Here is a 16491-nt window from a genome sequence, read left to right as displayed (position 1 = left end):
AAATTAATAAAAAATTAACAAGCACATAATTTTTAAATTGCAGGGCTGCATTCCTGCTCAAAACTCTTTAATTCTCCAACCTAAATTCTAAAACCCTGTCACATGCTTTTATTTTTAAAATGTATTATTTTATTTAGAAATGTTGCGTTGTATATATATAACAATAATTTGTTTTTTGCCAGTGACATTACCTTTATTTTTTTTGTAAATATGAAAATGTTTTATTAACTATCCTCAAATTTGACTTTTAAAAAGAATGCCAACTCTGAATTGATAAAAATGCTCTAAATTGTTTAATTTTAAGGGTTGAGTTATGTATATATTTGTCTTTGTTTCTAGGAACTTTCTAAGCAATATTGTATATATGTTCTTTATTCTCATGCCACAAAATTGATAAAAAATAACACTTCAAAAATTGTTAGGTTTATCAGTTTGACCTCAAAATAAAAAATATAAAAATATTATTTTAGTATTTTTTTAAAACTACAGTTAACTGAATCAATACTGTATATAATATCCTATGTAGAGTGAAAATGTGATAATTTTGTATTAAATCTGAACTGGGATGTTTTTCTGCACTCTACCTGATGTTATTAACAAATAAAACTGACTAATCTAATGTTTGCAAGACAAAAATTAATACAACTTTGGTTATATTTAAGATTTGTCATTTTATTACCCCTAAAATTACTTTTCAAGCATTGTTAAATAAGTCTTTATATTCTTTTCATCCTTTATCAAAAACCATGTATATATATAAAGACAGTTATGATAAATTTCTAACAAAAGTGGGTAAAACCATGATTTTTAAGGGTAGATTTCTGGTTTTTATGATGTGTATAACGAATGCTGTTTGCTCCATAGTAACATAAACTTTTTAAGGTAAAATTTTTTTTCTTAGAAAAATACAATTATTGATGAAAGAATGTCTCTTGGTTTACGAATTTTTGTTTTGTTGCTATGGTTATACATTATCTTTGTTTCGGCCTTATTGCTTTTCGCAAAAGGTTTTTTATTAAAACGTGTTGTTGTGGACAACTCAAGTGTGTGTCACAAAGATAACTGGATGGTTGGTAATTTGTGGAATGGAATATCGGCTCGCATACAAGTACACCAGAAACCACAACCAGTTTGCTCAAGAATGCTGAGACCTAAGTTTAATAAAGCCATATTAGTCATTATTGATGGATTACGATATGACTTCTTACAGTACGACAACAACTTGGACTCTTCCACTGCATTGCCATTTCAAAACAAAATGAAAAAATTACATCATATACTGAATGAAGAACCAGGACGTGGAAAATTGTACAAATTTGAAGCAGACCCTCCTACAACAACAATGCAACGCATTAAAGGGATGACTACAGGTGAGACCTTGATTCTTTATTCCCTCTAAAATTTCTTATCAAGACTATATCTTATATGACATCTTAAAGTATAATGGATTTGATTCTGTCACTATCTACCTTATTCCATGAAATTAAAGAGTCATGAAATTAACACGGTTTTTTAAAATTCGCGTTAATTTAATGAATTTGCGTTAATTTAATGACCGTTAATTAAATGCAGTGTTAATTTAAAGACTTATTTCATGACTCGTTACTTAAAGTACAGGTAATTTGGTGACTATTTTATAATATATAAAAGCCTAAAAAACATAAAATTCATTTTTTTTACATATTTACTACTGTTTCCTCCTCAACAGACAATAGCTTAACGGTTGTTTTTTTTCAGCGATCTTTTTTAAAATAGCTTTTGTATCATCCTCTATATTCTTCATTACCATAGCTTCTACTGTTGCCGTAATTTTTGCTTCAAGTGATATCGAATATTCTTAAATTTGTGTTAATTAAATGCATTTTTAAAAACAACCTTTCTGAACCGTGTTAATTAAATGCCTTTTACAAAATTATTTCATTGAACCGCATTAATTTCTTGACTCGCTAATTTCATGGAATAAGGTATAAATGTGTAAGGAGATTCACTCCATTTGTTAAAACTTGTACAAGGGGGAACAGTTTTCCTGTTTTCAGAGTATTCAACTTTCTGTCTTCTAAACTTACCTGCTAATTTATTGATTTTACCAATTGTACAATGTGTAGGAATAAATAATTCAGTATTATATTTTTTTCTTTTGTGCAAATATATAGACTTGTATATGTATAGTATCTTTTTTTATAGAAACAACTATACACTTGGGCATTTCCTTTCAGGTAGTCTTCCAACATTTATTGATGCTGGTACTAACTTTGATAGCTACCAAATCACTGAAGATAACATTCTTGATCATGCTTTACGTAAAGGCATGAACATATCTTTCATGGGATGCTCAACTTGGGCCGAGTTGTTTCCCAACCAGTTTCATAGAAAGATACCTTTTTCAGGTAAACACTTTCTTTTGACTTTGAAACTTGTATTGATATTATTTTATTTAATGTTTATGACATTATGCCAGTTAAACAAGCCTTGATTAGGAATATAACTGCTTAGTAACTTTTACATGTACTAATTTGTGCACACATTGGTACAAAAATCGCACATGAAAAATAAAATTGTTTATGACGACTTGATTATGGTGGTGTACAGTTCAAAAAATACTATTTTTTATATATCACATATATTTAACAACTTGTCAATTATAGCCTTATAAATTATAGCCCTAAATGTTAAAGATTTGGATACAATTGACTATGGTATCATAAAACATTTAATTCCTGAAGTTAAAAGAACTGATTGGTCCATACTTATTGCTCATTTTCTCGGTGTCGATCATTGTGGTCATCGATATGGAACGCATCACCCCGAAATGAGTAGAAAGCTTAATGAGATGGATAATGTCATCAGGTTAGACATTACCATTGTTGTAGGGTTTTTAGGGTGCTGCATTGCTCAACTTCTTATTATGGGTACACATCTCTCCTAAAAAAAGCCAAAACCTTTTTCTTTTTTCCTATCTTTTATTTTGTAGGCCGTATAAGATTCCCAGTTTTAAATGTTGTTGTCATCTGACTTGCTAACCAGAAAATCAACTTTCCTCAGCTTCAGAAAATTAATAGAATTTTTTATCACAATTATTATATATGTTATTTTTGAATTATTATTGTTTATTAACAAAACAAATTATCAAAGTCAATTTTGAAATTATTTCCACAAGGCAAATACCGTTTTTGTTTGCCATATTCTAAAATTCAGATATATTGATTTACAGAGACTTAGTTGCAAATATTGATGACGAAACTCTATTATTGGTAATGGGCGATCACGGCATGACAATATCTGGAGATCATGGTGGAGATAGTCAGGATGAAGTTATGGCAGGATTGTTTGTGTATAGTAAAAAGAAACTTTTCTCTTCATCGCAGGTGCTTTTTAAATTAGTTTTCCTACACCCATTACACTGTTATAAGCTCAGTGATTTTATACATCTTATTTTTTGTATTTCAATATATTGCAATGAGTACAGGTTTCAAAAGCAGTCATAAAAGCAAAAACACTATATGAAAATATATTTTTAATGATCGAGTTTTTGCATTATTTAAAATTGGTGACAGTTGTCTACTCCATTATGATTCAATATTTTTCTTGTAGAAAAATATTATCATTACAAAACTAAATTTAAAATGAAATTCAACTGTGCTTTTTTAGGAAGAACTATTAAAGGGACCTGGAGGTATAAAATGGATTAAAAGTTAGTTCACAAGTCTAAATTTTTTTTTCTCTAAATTTTTAAAAAAGCTCTTTTAATTCTCAAGATATTCATATTTACAGAATTTCAGATTTAATTAATGCTGCATAAATTATGATGTCATCTCTATAATAATACAAAGCTTCTGTCTGTCTGTGTCTGACTTTTACAAGGTTGTTTATTCTTTTACAATTTTTTTTAACAAATTCTGTAAAAACTTGGTCTATAAAATTGTTCTATAATTTACCAAACTTTGACGTTAAAACAATTACTTTGAACTTTTAAATTTAAGGCTAAATAACTTGGAAACGGGTGAAAATAACTGACAATGTCTTCTGCGTGGGTAACTAGGGTCTACCTTGGACCAAATTAGGACCAAGTTCATAAAGCTGGGTCAATCCACCTATTTCGGAACTGACGGGTTAATGACGTCATCAGAAAACTTTAAAACCCTATATCCCTTTAATCAATCGTTAAAAGAAAATCAACCTGTACATTTTCTTGATCAGCATTTGAAGATCAATACAATGAAGGCAACAGGTATACAAATTTCTAAGAAAGAATTTTTTGTTTTGGCGGAATTTAATTTTAATTAACCGTTCATCAAAAGCACATGATGATATACATTTCCCTGATCAGCGCTTTAAGCTCTGCACAATAGAGGCAACGGGTAAAAAAAATTTGTGTATTGACGGGTCTTTGCAGACATCATCAAAATTCAAGTGATGGTTCTCCTTTTCATTGTTTTTGCCTAAGTGTATTTTTCCACAGGCCTTTATTGACTATAGTATTTAAATAATAGAAAATTTTGACATTTTCTGTTACAGTAATTTTAGACCTGTTAAAGAATGTGCATTAAACTTTATAAATGTATAGATTTATAAAAGTGAATTGATAAAAAATTTTTTTTTTTGCCAAAATGATATTTGTTTTTTGATGACTTCATAACTTGGATCTGCATGTCGGTTTAGAATCAAATTTTGTGAGTAAAACATAAAGGGCCTATACTAGCTCACTCAGAAAATTTTATTGCAAATTAAGTTGCAGATCCATAGTTAGGGTCATTAGAGAAAATTTAAGAGATCTGAAATGAGCTAACAAGTGTCATTTTGGTAAAATATTTTATGTTTAGTCAATAGCAAATTTTGACAGTTTCTGTCATCAGTAATTTTAGACCTGTTAAGGGATGTGCCTTCAAACTTGATCAATTGATAAACATAATTTTTTGGCCCAAATGACATTTATTTGCTTGACCCAGGCCTCTTAATTTTTGCTGACAACCTCATAACTTGGGATCTGCATGTCGGCTTGCAATCAAATTTTGTGAGTAAAAATATAGGGCCTATACAAGCTTACCCAGAAAATTTTATTGCAAACTAAGTTGCAGATCTCAAGTTATTGGGTCGTCAATAAAAAATTAAGAGGCCTGGGAAGAGCAAAGAAGTGCCATTTTGAAAAAAATAATTATGTTAAACAATTCACCTTTATAAAATCTATGCTTTAATTAACATGTCAAAAATTACTGATGACAGAAAATGTCAAATGTCATAATATGCAGCATGATTAACGAAGAGAACTTTTTAAAAAATTTAAAAAGACTTGTTAAACAACTTTCGTTTTATACCTCGAATTCTCTTTAAAAAAAAGGAAACACATTCTTGCTAAAAATTGCCATGTCATGAGTGACTCACTACGTCATGAGTGTGGTTGATGCAGTAGTATACGCCTTTTTATAAGCATTGAGTTGCCAAGGTCTCAAATTTAACTCAATAATTAAGCAACTTTCTAGCAACTCTTCCTGACAGGAAAGATGTTTTAAGCTACCTACTGAGAAACAGACAAACAAACAAAATTTAAGACAAAACAATGTATACTTAATATGGTCCTCAACATATTAAAAAAAACAAAATTGTCCAGCAATTGTTTAAAATCTCTGTAATACCGTCCTGCACGTTCTCACTATTCTCCTCGTTTCCTCCTTAAGTTTGTATGCATAGCAAATTTACTGAAGTTTTCCCTTTTAGCAACTACTTAGCAACTTTAGGGCTCAGAATCCATATTTTCCTTAGTAACTCCAGACTGAAATAAAAATTGGAGTTGCTTATAAAAAAATATGTGTAGATTAAAATAAGACCTATGTCTATAATAATAATAGCTATATTTTGTCTTTCTGGTTACAATGGTAGCGTATGTTCCTTGATCTTCCTGCACAAGGTTTTTGAAATCAGGCTAGTGTTTTTAGAGAGTTTATATTTTTTTTTTCAGAACTCGCATGAACTTCCACAAGTTTCACAGATTGACATTGTACCTACCTTATCTCTCCTTTTGGATTTACCGATCCCATTCTCCAACTTGGGGTCTGTCATTCCAGATTTTTTCACTGGTGACTACAATGAGTTTCTACCAACCTTTATACACAACCAACTTTCTGAAAATAGAAAATTAAAAAATGATACAATTTTTATTGCAAACGTTTTCAAAGAAATCAACCATGCCTATGTATCGTATTTAAATTGTAAACAGATTTTATCCTATGTAAGTCAATACGAGACTGTTTCTGGAGATCTTCCAGTCGAACGCATTGAAGCTGTGAGAACAACATTTGAATTCCTTGAAGAAAAGTTTGATGAATTTTTAGACGGTCTAGTGACTATTAATTGGTCAGATAACGAAATCTTATCCGGGAAACGAACAGAAATTGAAGAGCTTGTCCAAGATTTACAACATATTCGAAATTCATTCCAGGATGTTTTGCAACACATGAAGAATATTTGCCAAAGTGTCTGGGCAAAGTTCGATTTGGTTTCTATTAGTATGGGTGTATCCTTAATGTTATTTATTGCGATCATTGTTATTGTTACACCATACTTTATAACCGACACTAACTTAATCGAGTCACGATTTATCTACTTATGTGGTTTTAGTTTATGCTTTGTTGGTGGTTTTTATTTAGCACAGTCTTCAGAATATGCAGAGTCAGCATCTTTATATGTTTTTGTAGCTACATCATTTTCATTTAGTCTGTGGTTGTTTTCCAGCGGTGTACATGTTGCATTTGCATCAGCTCACAACTTGCTTCTAGTGTGGCGACAATACAAGTTGAGTCTTTTCGTGTTATTATGTTTTGGTGTATATTTAGCACAACTCTTTGCAAACAGTTATATTATTTATGAAGACTCTGTGACTTTGTTTTATTGCCAATCATTTATTTTGGTGTACAGTATGCACCAAATCCTCTCCATGTTACGTGATCACAAATCTAGCAATGCAATGAAAAGCAGTCGAAGTTTCACAACATTAAAAAGTAAAATGTTGCACTGTTTATTTAATAACCAAAGTGTACTGTTTTATGGAGTCGTCATAGCAACAATGTTGTCATTACGATGGACCAAATATTTTTGGTTTTGTCGGGAGATGCAGTTGCAATGTAACATTTCGCCCTATTCGTTACCATTGGTCTCTTTACTTTCTGAATTTACCAAAGGCTATGCACACGAACGTTTATTGTTGGCTTTAGTTGCTGTTCTATTGTTGACTGGTGTAACATTTGCTTTTATTAAGAAAAGAGGAAACTTGAAGGGGTTTGGTCCTAGTGTATTTATTATGAAATATGCCAGCATCACTTTTGGCATTGCAATTTCACTGCATTGGAATCTGCAGTTAGTGCAAAATGACAAACTTACCATGCTGTTTGATGTGGGTTACTTTCAGCAAATTGTACTACCCAGATTCGTATATTTTATGTTTATTGTTTCTTTATGTTCGCTTGTATACAATCCTTTATGTTTATTTGTCATACATCAGCACACACAACCGGAAAGCGAACATTCTAATACCATACCTGGACTTTACTCGCAAATTAAAGAAAAAATAAATGGAAATATTTATGGTGAGAGAGAAAAGAAACCGCCTGTTGTATTTGGCTTAAGGACCCTGTATTCTTCATCGTTGATAATATTTTTATATTGTTTTATTATGGTTGTGTCGTTAATCTTGACTGATGGTATGAGCTTTCCCTTATTATTGATTTGGTGTTCTGGCTACTGGATGTGTCGTTTGTTTAGTTTTCATAATGCAGTGCTGCTGTCTTCGTATGGTAAGTTTCCATGCTGTTTGACACTTTGACATTGGTTTTACTTAACATAATTATTATAAAACAACTTTTGTTTGTACTTATAGTATTTAGACTGTGTCCGAGTTATATCAATTGCTGCTTTTCATAGAAGCTCTTAAGACTCAAAATTTTTGGTGTTTTTTCAAGAATGTTCTGGACTTCTTAATTTTTAGGCCAAAACTATTTAGTCTGGTGATTAACGTAACCGTGGTTTTCTTGTAACACTTGCTAAAAGACATTGTGTATGTAATTCTTGTCTGTAAACCAAATATTAGTTGCATTCATATATATATATTTTCCATCAGCTTTTCAGTGGTGTTCAATTCGTTACTTTTTCATTGGCTTCTTAAATTTAAACTGGAAAATTGTTATAGCTTCTGCCAATTACTTGTGTGAACTATAGGCTTACCAAAGTGCTTAGGATCCAGTAATTCAAAATTGTCAATCTACTTTTCAGATAAAATGTTTGTATCCGTTATAACATGGGTATTCTTTTCCTCTTATGGATTCTATGCGACTGGCCATCAAACTACAATTCCTGCTATTCGATTTCAATCGGCTTACATTGGTTTCAAAGGTTCATTACCAGAGATTGTACCACAAGGTAAACTGTCGTATTCCCTTGTTTACCTTTAGCTTTGTAAAAATTATGAAAATTAAGTGTCGTTTTTACACAATTTTATTTGGAATTTAACGAACTTTTGTTAAAGCTTTCTCTGGGTTGACTTTAAATCCCTTCTGCCATTTATTATAATAGTTGAAAGTTAACTAAAAAATTACCCAAATTAAATTTGTTTTGAAAAGATAGACAGGGAATTATAACTCCTGCGGATGGAATGCCTTTAAAACTATATTTCACGAATAAATTATCTTTGATATGCCACACATTTTTCTATTTTTTTTATTTTTTTACTTTTTTTGCAGAATTTGCATTGATTTTTAAAACCTCAGTACAATCTTAATCAATCAAAAATTTTCAAATTATACGGCAACTAAATTACCAGCCACATTACCAGCTTGTTATTTAATAAGATCATACATGACCTCTTCTTCAAATCGAGGCACACTTTAGGGGCCTTGGCCGTGAAAATGAAAATGAAACGCCACCAAAGCAGCACTTCCTGAAGTTTAGTTGAGTTAAAAATTTACAGGCATGCCAATTTAGTCAAGTTAAGAAGATAACAAAAAAGGATTTGATAAGCTTGTTATTTAAATTTAAATTTTAATTTCTATTATTCTATTTAATCAGAATTTTTTTAAATTTGATCAATTATCTCTATTATAATAGCCGTATTCCGTCTGTCTGTCTCTGTGCGGACCCCCTGCTGAGTTAGAAAATGATGTTACGGAAACACGAATATCAAATGCGATATATTTTTATCCACTTTGTTGCGACGGGTAAATATAAGGGGCGGGCGAACCCGTGGATTTTCCACGGGCTAACGACTAGTACTCTATAAAAAATATAGTCAATATGTTTTATTTTTGCTATTATCGATTATATTAACAAATGCTTTGAATTTTTCTTTAGTTCTTGTGGTTATTTTAAACACCTTTTCCTCGCAAATCGTTTGCACATTGGCTCTACCATTATTGTTTATACTTGGTCGGCTGACGCCGCATACAAAGCCGAATAACAATGAAAGCGAATTGGACATATTTGATCATGAGAGCGTTTCCCGTGTAAATTTTTTCCGAATGGCAGTGTTATATATAGGAGTATTAATGCTTAAGGTTTGTTTATTGTTTTTTTATTTGTCCCCTTAAATATTTTTACTTCAACTGTGTCCTTACAGAGCTTCTTTAGATGGAATATGCAAGAGGAAACTGGTGCAACTGGTTTTAAGTTTTTTAAAAATGTTCCAAATGTCAATACATTTGGAGACGAATCAAAAACAGCAACAGAACCTTCATAATTCTTTTCCTGAAACTCTTTCTTAAATAAAATACAAATAGGATTGCATGTTTCTCCTTTTGTAATAACTAGGAGTGGTATTAATGCGATTTTCATCCAGTAAGACGGTTTTTTAACCAAAGTAAAGAATTCGAAGTGAGACAAGAAATTAGTCCTTTTTATTTTCATTCATTGAAATTAGTCCTTTATTTTTTCATTGAAAAAGTTTTATCAATGCATATAACTCCAGAAATTATTCAATTGCTTTTTCTTATTTTATTTTTATGAATAACCTATACTAGTTAAGATAACTTTAATACCTTCTAGCACTTCTAACAGTTCTAAAACCAAACTCAAAATTTCTAAGACCATGGTAGTAGCCATTTAAGTCACTACAATAACCCCTTTACTTTTAAATTCATTTTCATAACCCTGTTTCTGATTTTTAAGTATTGCTTTTATTTACTAGGTTGCCATAACAGCATCATCGGCTGCCATTCACCGACGTCACTTGATGGTGTGGAAAATATTCGCTCCTCGCTTTCTCTTCGAGGCGGCGTGTTTTCTAGTAACTGTACCCATCTTACTTGCGTCTTTCTGTTATTTTCTTCGCGTCGATAATTCTCTTCGACGTTGGATGAAGAGATTACAAGATGTCGTAACCAGCTAGAGTAGTTGTCATAATAACGTTTTATGTTGGATAGTATGTTTAGCGTGAAATATTTTACGGTACTTTACGAGTTTACGCTAAGGCGTATTATTTTGCGAATTTTGCTCAAATAAAATGATATACTTGAATTGAGGTGGGGGATAGGGGAAGGGGGTTAAGACTACACCTGTGCTCTAAAAGTTGTTTAAACAAAAGTGATAAAAAAAAATGTTGCCGATAATAATGAACCTGAGAGGTTGGCAATTAGTACAGTTGTAGGAAGGGTAAATTTTAAAAAATTAACCCAAAGTATGAAATAATTGTCCAAAATTTGGTGTTGCTTCTCTCCCTTAAAACTAGTCAATAAGAGTACCCTTTAAAAGCAAAAATATCTTACTGTTTTTACTCTTTCTAATTTTTACGTATTTATAATTTTTTTGTTTATTTTTAACGTTTTATAGGTATTTATTCTTTAAAAGTACACATTTTTTTATATCAATACCTTAAGAGAAGAAGTTATTCGCTTCATGTATTTTGTAGGACAGGTAAAATTGTTGCGGAATCTTAAAATTAGAAGAAAGGGAAAGAAACGTTTGCGGTTAACCAATTTTTAAAGGTTTTTGCGAAACTACTCGTTTTTTTGAATTTGGACCAAATTCGCAAACATAAATTCCGCAAAGAATTTACGGAAGAAGTTCTTTTGTTAATAATTTTTTCATTTAAAATCAATCAATTCCTATTCACACACTCAGTAAATGAATATAACAAGATTTTTAAGCCAAATGCCAGTCTGTTCGTGTAACGGTGGTCACTATTATTCAAGAAAAAACCTGACATTAAAGTGGTCAATTTAAAGATCAGAAACATTGTTCGACTTAAAGTTTTCGTTCAGTCTGTCGTTTTAAAATCTTGATGTGTAAATGCTTTATCTGATTATGGCGTTTTCATAAGAGTTTTATCTTGCAAGTCCGTTTTTTTGTTTTAAATAAGCAAAATACAGTTTGCAAGTAAGTCAAATTTAGGTAACTCATTACGTATTCAGTTTCAAACGTCAACGGTATTGAATCGCAAAATACGTATGATCAGTATTCTTTTACTTGAAGTTTATTACCACTACAAAATATTTTGTTGACTAATAATTGTTCTGCATGTTTAGTCCTAGATGTAAAAAGTTCTACTGTTTTTTTTAGGGATAAAAAATACAAGTGCAGTCACCAACATGAGTCAAAAACGCGAAACGCTGGCTCGCCAAAAAATCAATCAACGTTTAACAGAATCCGGCGAAAAGGAGCGCTTACAAGAGATGTTGCGCGTTCGCCTAATCGAATGCGGATGGCGCGATGAGTTGAAAGAATACGCGCGTGATATCGTGAAAGAGAAAGGCGTGGATAATGTTACGGTGGACGATCTGGTTGCAGAACTCACACCCCAAGCAAGATCCAGTGTCCCTGATGAAGTAAAAAAGGAGCTGCTGGATTATATTCGCACCGCTTTGAGTGGAAAACCTTAACATGAAATTTCATTGGTTGTACATTCTGATTCGCTCTTCTGATTGGTTCTTTATTGTTTGATTTGTCACGTGAAAGCGTGAAAGATGATATGTAAATATTTATAAACATATATTTATATGCTTCTGATTCGAGATTACAGATAGTCACGTGGTGTATATTTTTGAATACGTCATCATATTTTTTTGCCTTAAACGTTCTAGTCTTTCAATTTCAAAATAGTTTGGTAACTAACACGCGCGAAAAAGTTTGTGAAAATTTTGAGAATCGAACTTAGAATACAAAATAAGAATATTACTTTCTTCGAGCCGCGGAAATTTCTACTTGCTGAAAAACTTTGATATTCGGGTATTTGATTGTATGAATGTAAATGAATAAATTGATTTTAAAAAAAATAAATGACGAAATGGATTGATCTCAATATTATGATAAGCGACAGCTGTATGCAGACCTGTTCCGTTTATTTTTTACTACCACATACCAATTGTTGTGTTTCAGGTTACAAAACTGTAAAATTGTAACCCTCCTGAATGATATTGTACTACTTTAACTGGAGAAATTTTTGCACATTCCTGTTTCTTGAATATATTTGCAAAGACTTAAAAATAAAGCGTTGATATTTCAAAGGCACGTATCCTAAAAAAAAATTATCCGATAACAACAGTCTCTGGAATGACAATTTCCTCCCTTTTTTATTATTAACAATATAGGCCAAAAGAAGTAGTTGGAACTCTCATTTATAACCGTAGGGTTAAAACGAAAAAATTCTATCCTTTGTTTGTTTCAAACCATTTTTTTCTACTAAATCAATAAATCGCGAAAGTTTATCTTGCAAAAATCTTTCAAATTTTTCCAATTAAAGTATGTGCAATGGTCCTTGCAGTTTGTTCAGTCAACTTCAGGTTGCATTGTTACAATTTCTAGGTGGAAGCTGAGTCTAAATTGTACATATTTTGCATTTGATGAAGTTTTTGATCTTTTAAATGTCTTTTGCCCTGTGCTAAAACCTCAGGTCTGTCTGTGTGTCTGTCTGTCAATTGCTTTTTGTTTTTTGTTAACCTTTTACAAAGCGTTATTCTTTAGAAAGCTTCGATATCACTTACATTTGTATATACGCGTGGGTGATACAGATAACGTAATTTTAGTACTTCCTAATTTCACCTGAGGCTTTTTTGAAGAAATAAAATATAAATTTCAAAGATTGTTTGAAATAGCAACAAAAAGCAACTGTTTCATCTCTGTAGGTTGTTATTCTGAACAGCAAGTTATAGCTTTGCAAATTTGCTTTAATTAAGACTTCACAAACAACCTTTAGAATTCCTCGCCTAACCAGTCAGTAATGTTATTGTTAGTTCGTTAAATGTATGCGATGTTCAGAGGTTTTTTTTAAATGAACAGATTTATTTTTATAAATTTGCTATCTACTAAATACTAAAAGTAGCGCCTTGAAACATGTTCATAAAAAGTTTCAGAGAGAAGTCACCTTGTTTTGTTCAAGACTGAGAAAAGTCAGCGTAAGTGGATTTGATGCAGTAAGACGTTACAATAGTATTTTGTACGTAAGTCTTAATCTTCTGACTTTATTATGCTTTGGGAGGCAGAGTTTCACTATATTTTGAAAACGTGATCACAAAAACTATCAAAAGATGGGCAAAGAAACGTCTAAAACTTATTTCGTCCGAAATTATAGACATAAAAACGGGCAAACACTGTCATATACTTTGGCAATTATTCTATGTATCTTCGTCCAAACTTTGTTGGCCACAAAATTCGTCGGTCAAAAAATTCGTCGGTGCTTTTTTTACTTACCTACTTCGAATTTCGCCGCAGTCCATTGGAGTGTTGTAATTCAGAAAAGTAAATGTTTGCGACAAAAACTTGAGTTTACTGATTAATTTTCATACATTTTGTTTTTTAGCAGTAACATTCTTTCGATTGATCTTACCTTTTGCGGGGAAAAACAGTTTCACCGCTTAAAGAATCTGTTTTTGTGGCTTACCAACAAATAACCTATTTCGCAGAGGATTGTCTTGCTGCCATGGACACCCTTTGCTAGGTAAAATTGGAGCAAAATATGACATTTTGCTGCTCGACGCTAAACCAAATAACTGAATAACATGCGCTATTTGAAGCGCCTTTTTGGTCGCGTGTGTTTTTCAAGGGTCACGTGTAGTGATTCACTTAACGCATTTTCGTAAGGCTGACTCGTCGCCCAGACTACTGATGCGGTATTTCTTGGACGGAAAGAAGTCTAGAACAGGGCGAAACTGGACAAGATAACTGAAAGACAAAACTTCAATTTGAAAATCGGTTTCAGTTAACGACTGGGTAATATTAATGTCTGCATCCACAGAAGGGTCCTTTCTTCCAGCAATGGCAATGGAAGGCGAATTATTACGGGCGCGCATTTTAGAGATCAACAGTGAATTTGAAAAACTCAAAATGTCTATTTGACCACCTGAACGTGATTGTTGGTTATAGTTTAGTCGAAACGACTCGTTCTTGGACTTTCAAATATTATCCAGCCTCCCTTTCTTTAGCGCGCAAAAATCGGGCGAAAACAGTTCAACAGTCTTAACTCCCGGAGAGGTAATTTTTGTAGAAACTGCTCCGCATGTTTTAGGAAGAGAGAGAAACTTGGTTACTAACCGGTACCATACACGAACCGTCTAGATATTTCCCTTAATATCCAGGGTGGAAGTAACGTGATGAGTGGAAGGGCAATAATTCATGTGTGATTTTCCTACAACAATATTCCTTTGCGCCTTACAATTTCCTTGTTCTATGGACGCACTAAGACATAGTACATGATACCTGAGGTGATTCGTTTAGCACAATTTCTTGAAGATTTAAAATTGGACACCAGCAACGTGCCCATAATTAGTTTAATTTATTTTAAGAAAGCAAAGAAAGAATAATGCAATCTCAAACGCGAAAGGATGGATCTTTCTGAATCCTTAGTGAAAAGTTTATTGCGCAAAATTTAGTGTATATGAATAACGTTCGTCCTTACATTCTTGTTAGGAGAAATATCGAAAGGTCACATGATCAGGCTGATAGGCAATATAATTCCTAATGTATATGCATAAAACCTGAATCAAAAATTTTTATTCGAAGTGGAACACCCCGCCCTGACTATACATATTGCTCTTAATTTACCAGGACATCTATATTCTACGTTCTTTAAGGCTTGACTAACCAGATTTTTTTTTAAAAAATAAAACATAAAAAAGTGAAAAAATGTGATATGTCATTTTATTTATACTTTCATCTTCGTTTCATAACTTTTTTAATCGAGATATTTGTCTTTTTTTACAACCATGAATTGTAACATTCAGACCGGAGAGAATAAAAAAACCGAAGGAATCTATTTTTGTTGTTGAAACAAGAATATATTGTTGTTTTTCTTCATGATATAATTAGACACCTAAAAAAATTTGCAATCACATTGCAAACCGAACTGTTTGCTTGTTTCAATAAACTTCACTTCCCCCTGCAAAGTCTACTAAAAATATACCAACTTCTTTTGCTTCAACCTGGTGCCCAGGGTTTTTTGTCTCTCATCGACGCTGCGCTTATTAATAAGCCCAACGAAAAAGGCTCGTCTCGCCTTCCGATATGCAAAAAAGACAACAGGTACAGGGAACGAGGTTGGTTTTGCATGTTTTCTAACGCAAATTCAATTTTTGTTATCACATTACCTAAACTATTAGATTTCAATTATCACCACACAAACATCTGCACTTAATAATTTATTAGTATACATCCTGTCTCTGGGACCAATTTAATAAGTTTGAATCGTTGAGTGCTTTAAACCGAAAGGAGTGTTCAGAGTTTGGCTATAACAGTTATAAGAAGAGCATTGTTTTTTTACATTCAGATAAAAGGTATGGTCTTTTAAGCACTGTTCACACTAATAACGGCATTTTCAATTATCGACATCAGGATGTTGGGAACAGAAAATTTCGTCTTGTTGTCTGGGTGGGGAGTTTGGGTGTTAACAACATATGTAGTGTAAATGGTCAACGGTGACAGGCTTAACACGTTTAGCCCCGATTAACACTAAGTAACCTTCTCTATAGCGTTGATCTTTCGACATTTATAACGACAACATTTAAAGGCCCTAACAAGTACTTTTACCCAGCTTTATAACACAGCTTTATAATTAAAAGTATAGAGATTTTTTCTAGAGTATCGATTATTTCGGTAAGCAATTAAGTTTTTACAACGCTCATTTTGTCCCACATTTTTTGTCTGATCTTCACATCGATTACTTAAACTTAGTAAATGAGAAAACTTTGTGCAACTACAGTGAGATAAACCGCAAGAGCTTTCTTGTTGTTGTTTTCAATTAGTGCTAGCATTTTTATGCAGTCATCGACAGCTTGACGGCAGTCCGTCATCATTTAGTTAGTACGCGTTATTTTGACCGATCTTAATCGGGGTTTTTTTTGTATTTTTGGTTGGCAACTGTTGTGCCATTTTATCAGATTTAAACAGAAGAAAAGTTGCCTGACAGTATTTTGCTCTTTTCACTTTTTTTCACCTTTTTTTTAATTTTTTACGTAATTTCAAACCTTGAGTGTTTATCAAGTTGTTGATTAAGTTAGTTAATTTTTAAAACTTATTTTCGCGAGG

The 16491-nt window shown here is 32.2% G+C and overlaps 2 protein-coding genes across 2 annotated transcripts; both read left to right on the top strand.

The window, feature by feature from the left end:
• The first annotated feature begins 905 nt into the window (after window positions 1–905).
• Window positions 906–11117, top strand: LOC130636253 (GPI ethanolamine phosphate transferase 3-like). Its single transcript, XM_057445914.1, has 8 exons — window positions 906–1370; window positions 2217–2387; window positions 2661–2847; window positions 3212–3365; window positions 5954–7784; window positions 8260–8406; window positions 9334–9536; window positions 10166–11117. Exons 1-8 carry the CDS (start codon window positions 926–928, stop codon window positions 10364–10366), a joined length of 3339 nt encoding a protein of 1112 aa, XP_057301897.1. The 5' UTR covers window positions 906–925; the 3' UTR covers window positions 10367–11117.
• A 395-nt stretch (window positions 11118–11512) lies between these two features.
• LOC130636262 (transcription and mRNA export factor ENY2-like) lies at window positions 11513–12489 on the top strand. Its single transcript, XM_057445925.1, has one exon. The coding sequence runs from the start codon at window positions 11565–11567 to the stop codon at window positions 11853–11855; it is 291 nt and encodes a 96-aa protein (XP_057301908.1). The 5' UTR covers window positions 11513–11564; the 3' UTR covers window positions 11856–12489.
• The last annotated feature ends 4002 nt before the right edge of the window (window positions 12490–16491 follow it).

This window comes from Hydractinia symbiolongicarpus, chromosome 1 (genome assembly GCF_029227915.1).
Source record: "Hydractinia symbiolongicarpus strain clone_291-10 chromosome 1, HSymV2.1, whole genome shotgun sequence".
NCBI lineage: Eukaryota > Metazoa > Cnidaria > Hydrozoa > Anthoathecata > Hydractiniidae > Hydractinia > Hydractinia symbiolongicarpus.
Note: the sequence above shows the minus strand (reverse complement) of the source record. Positions and strands in the feature narration are given on the sequence as shown.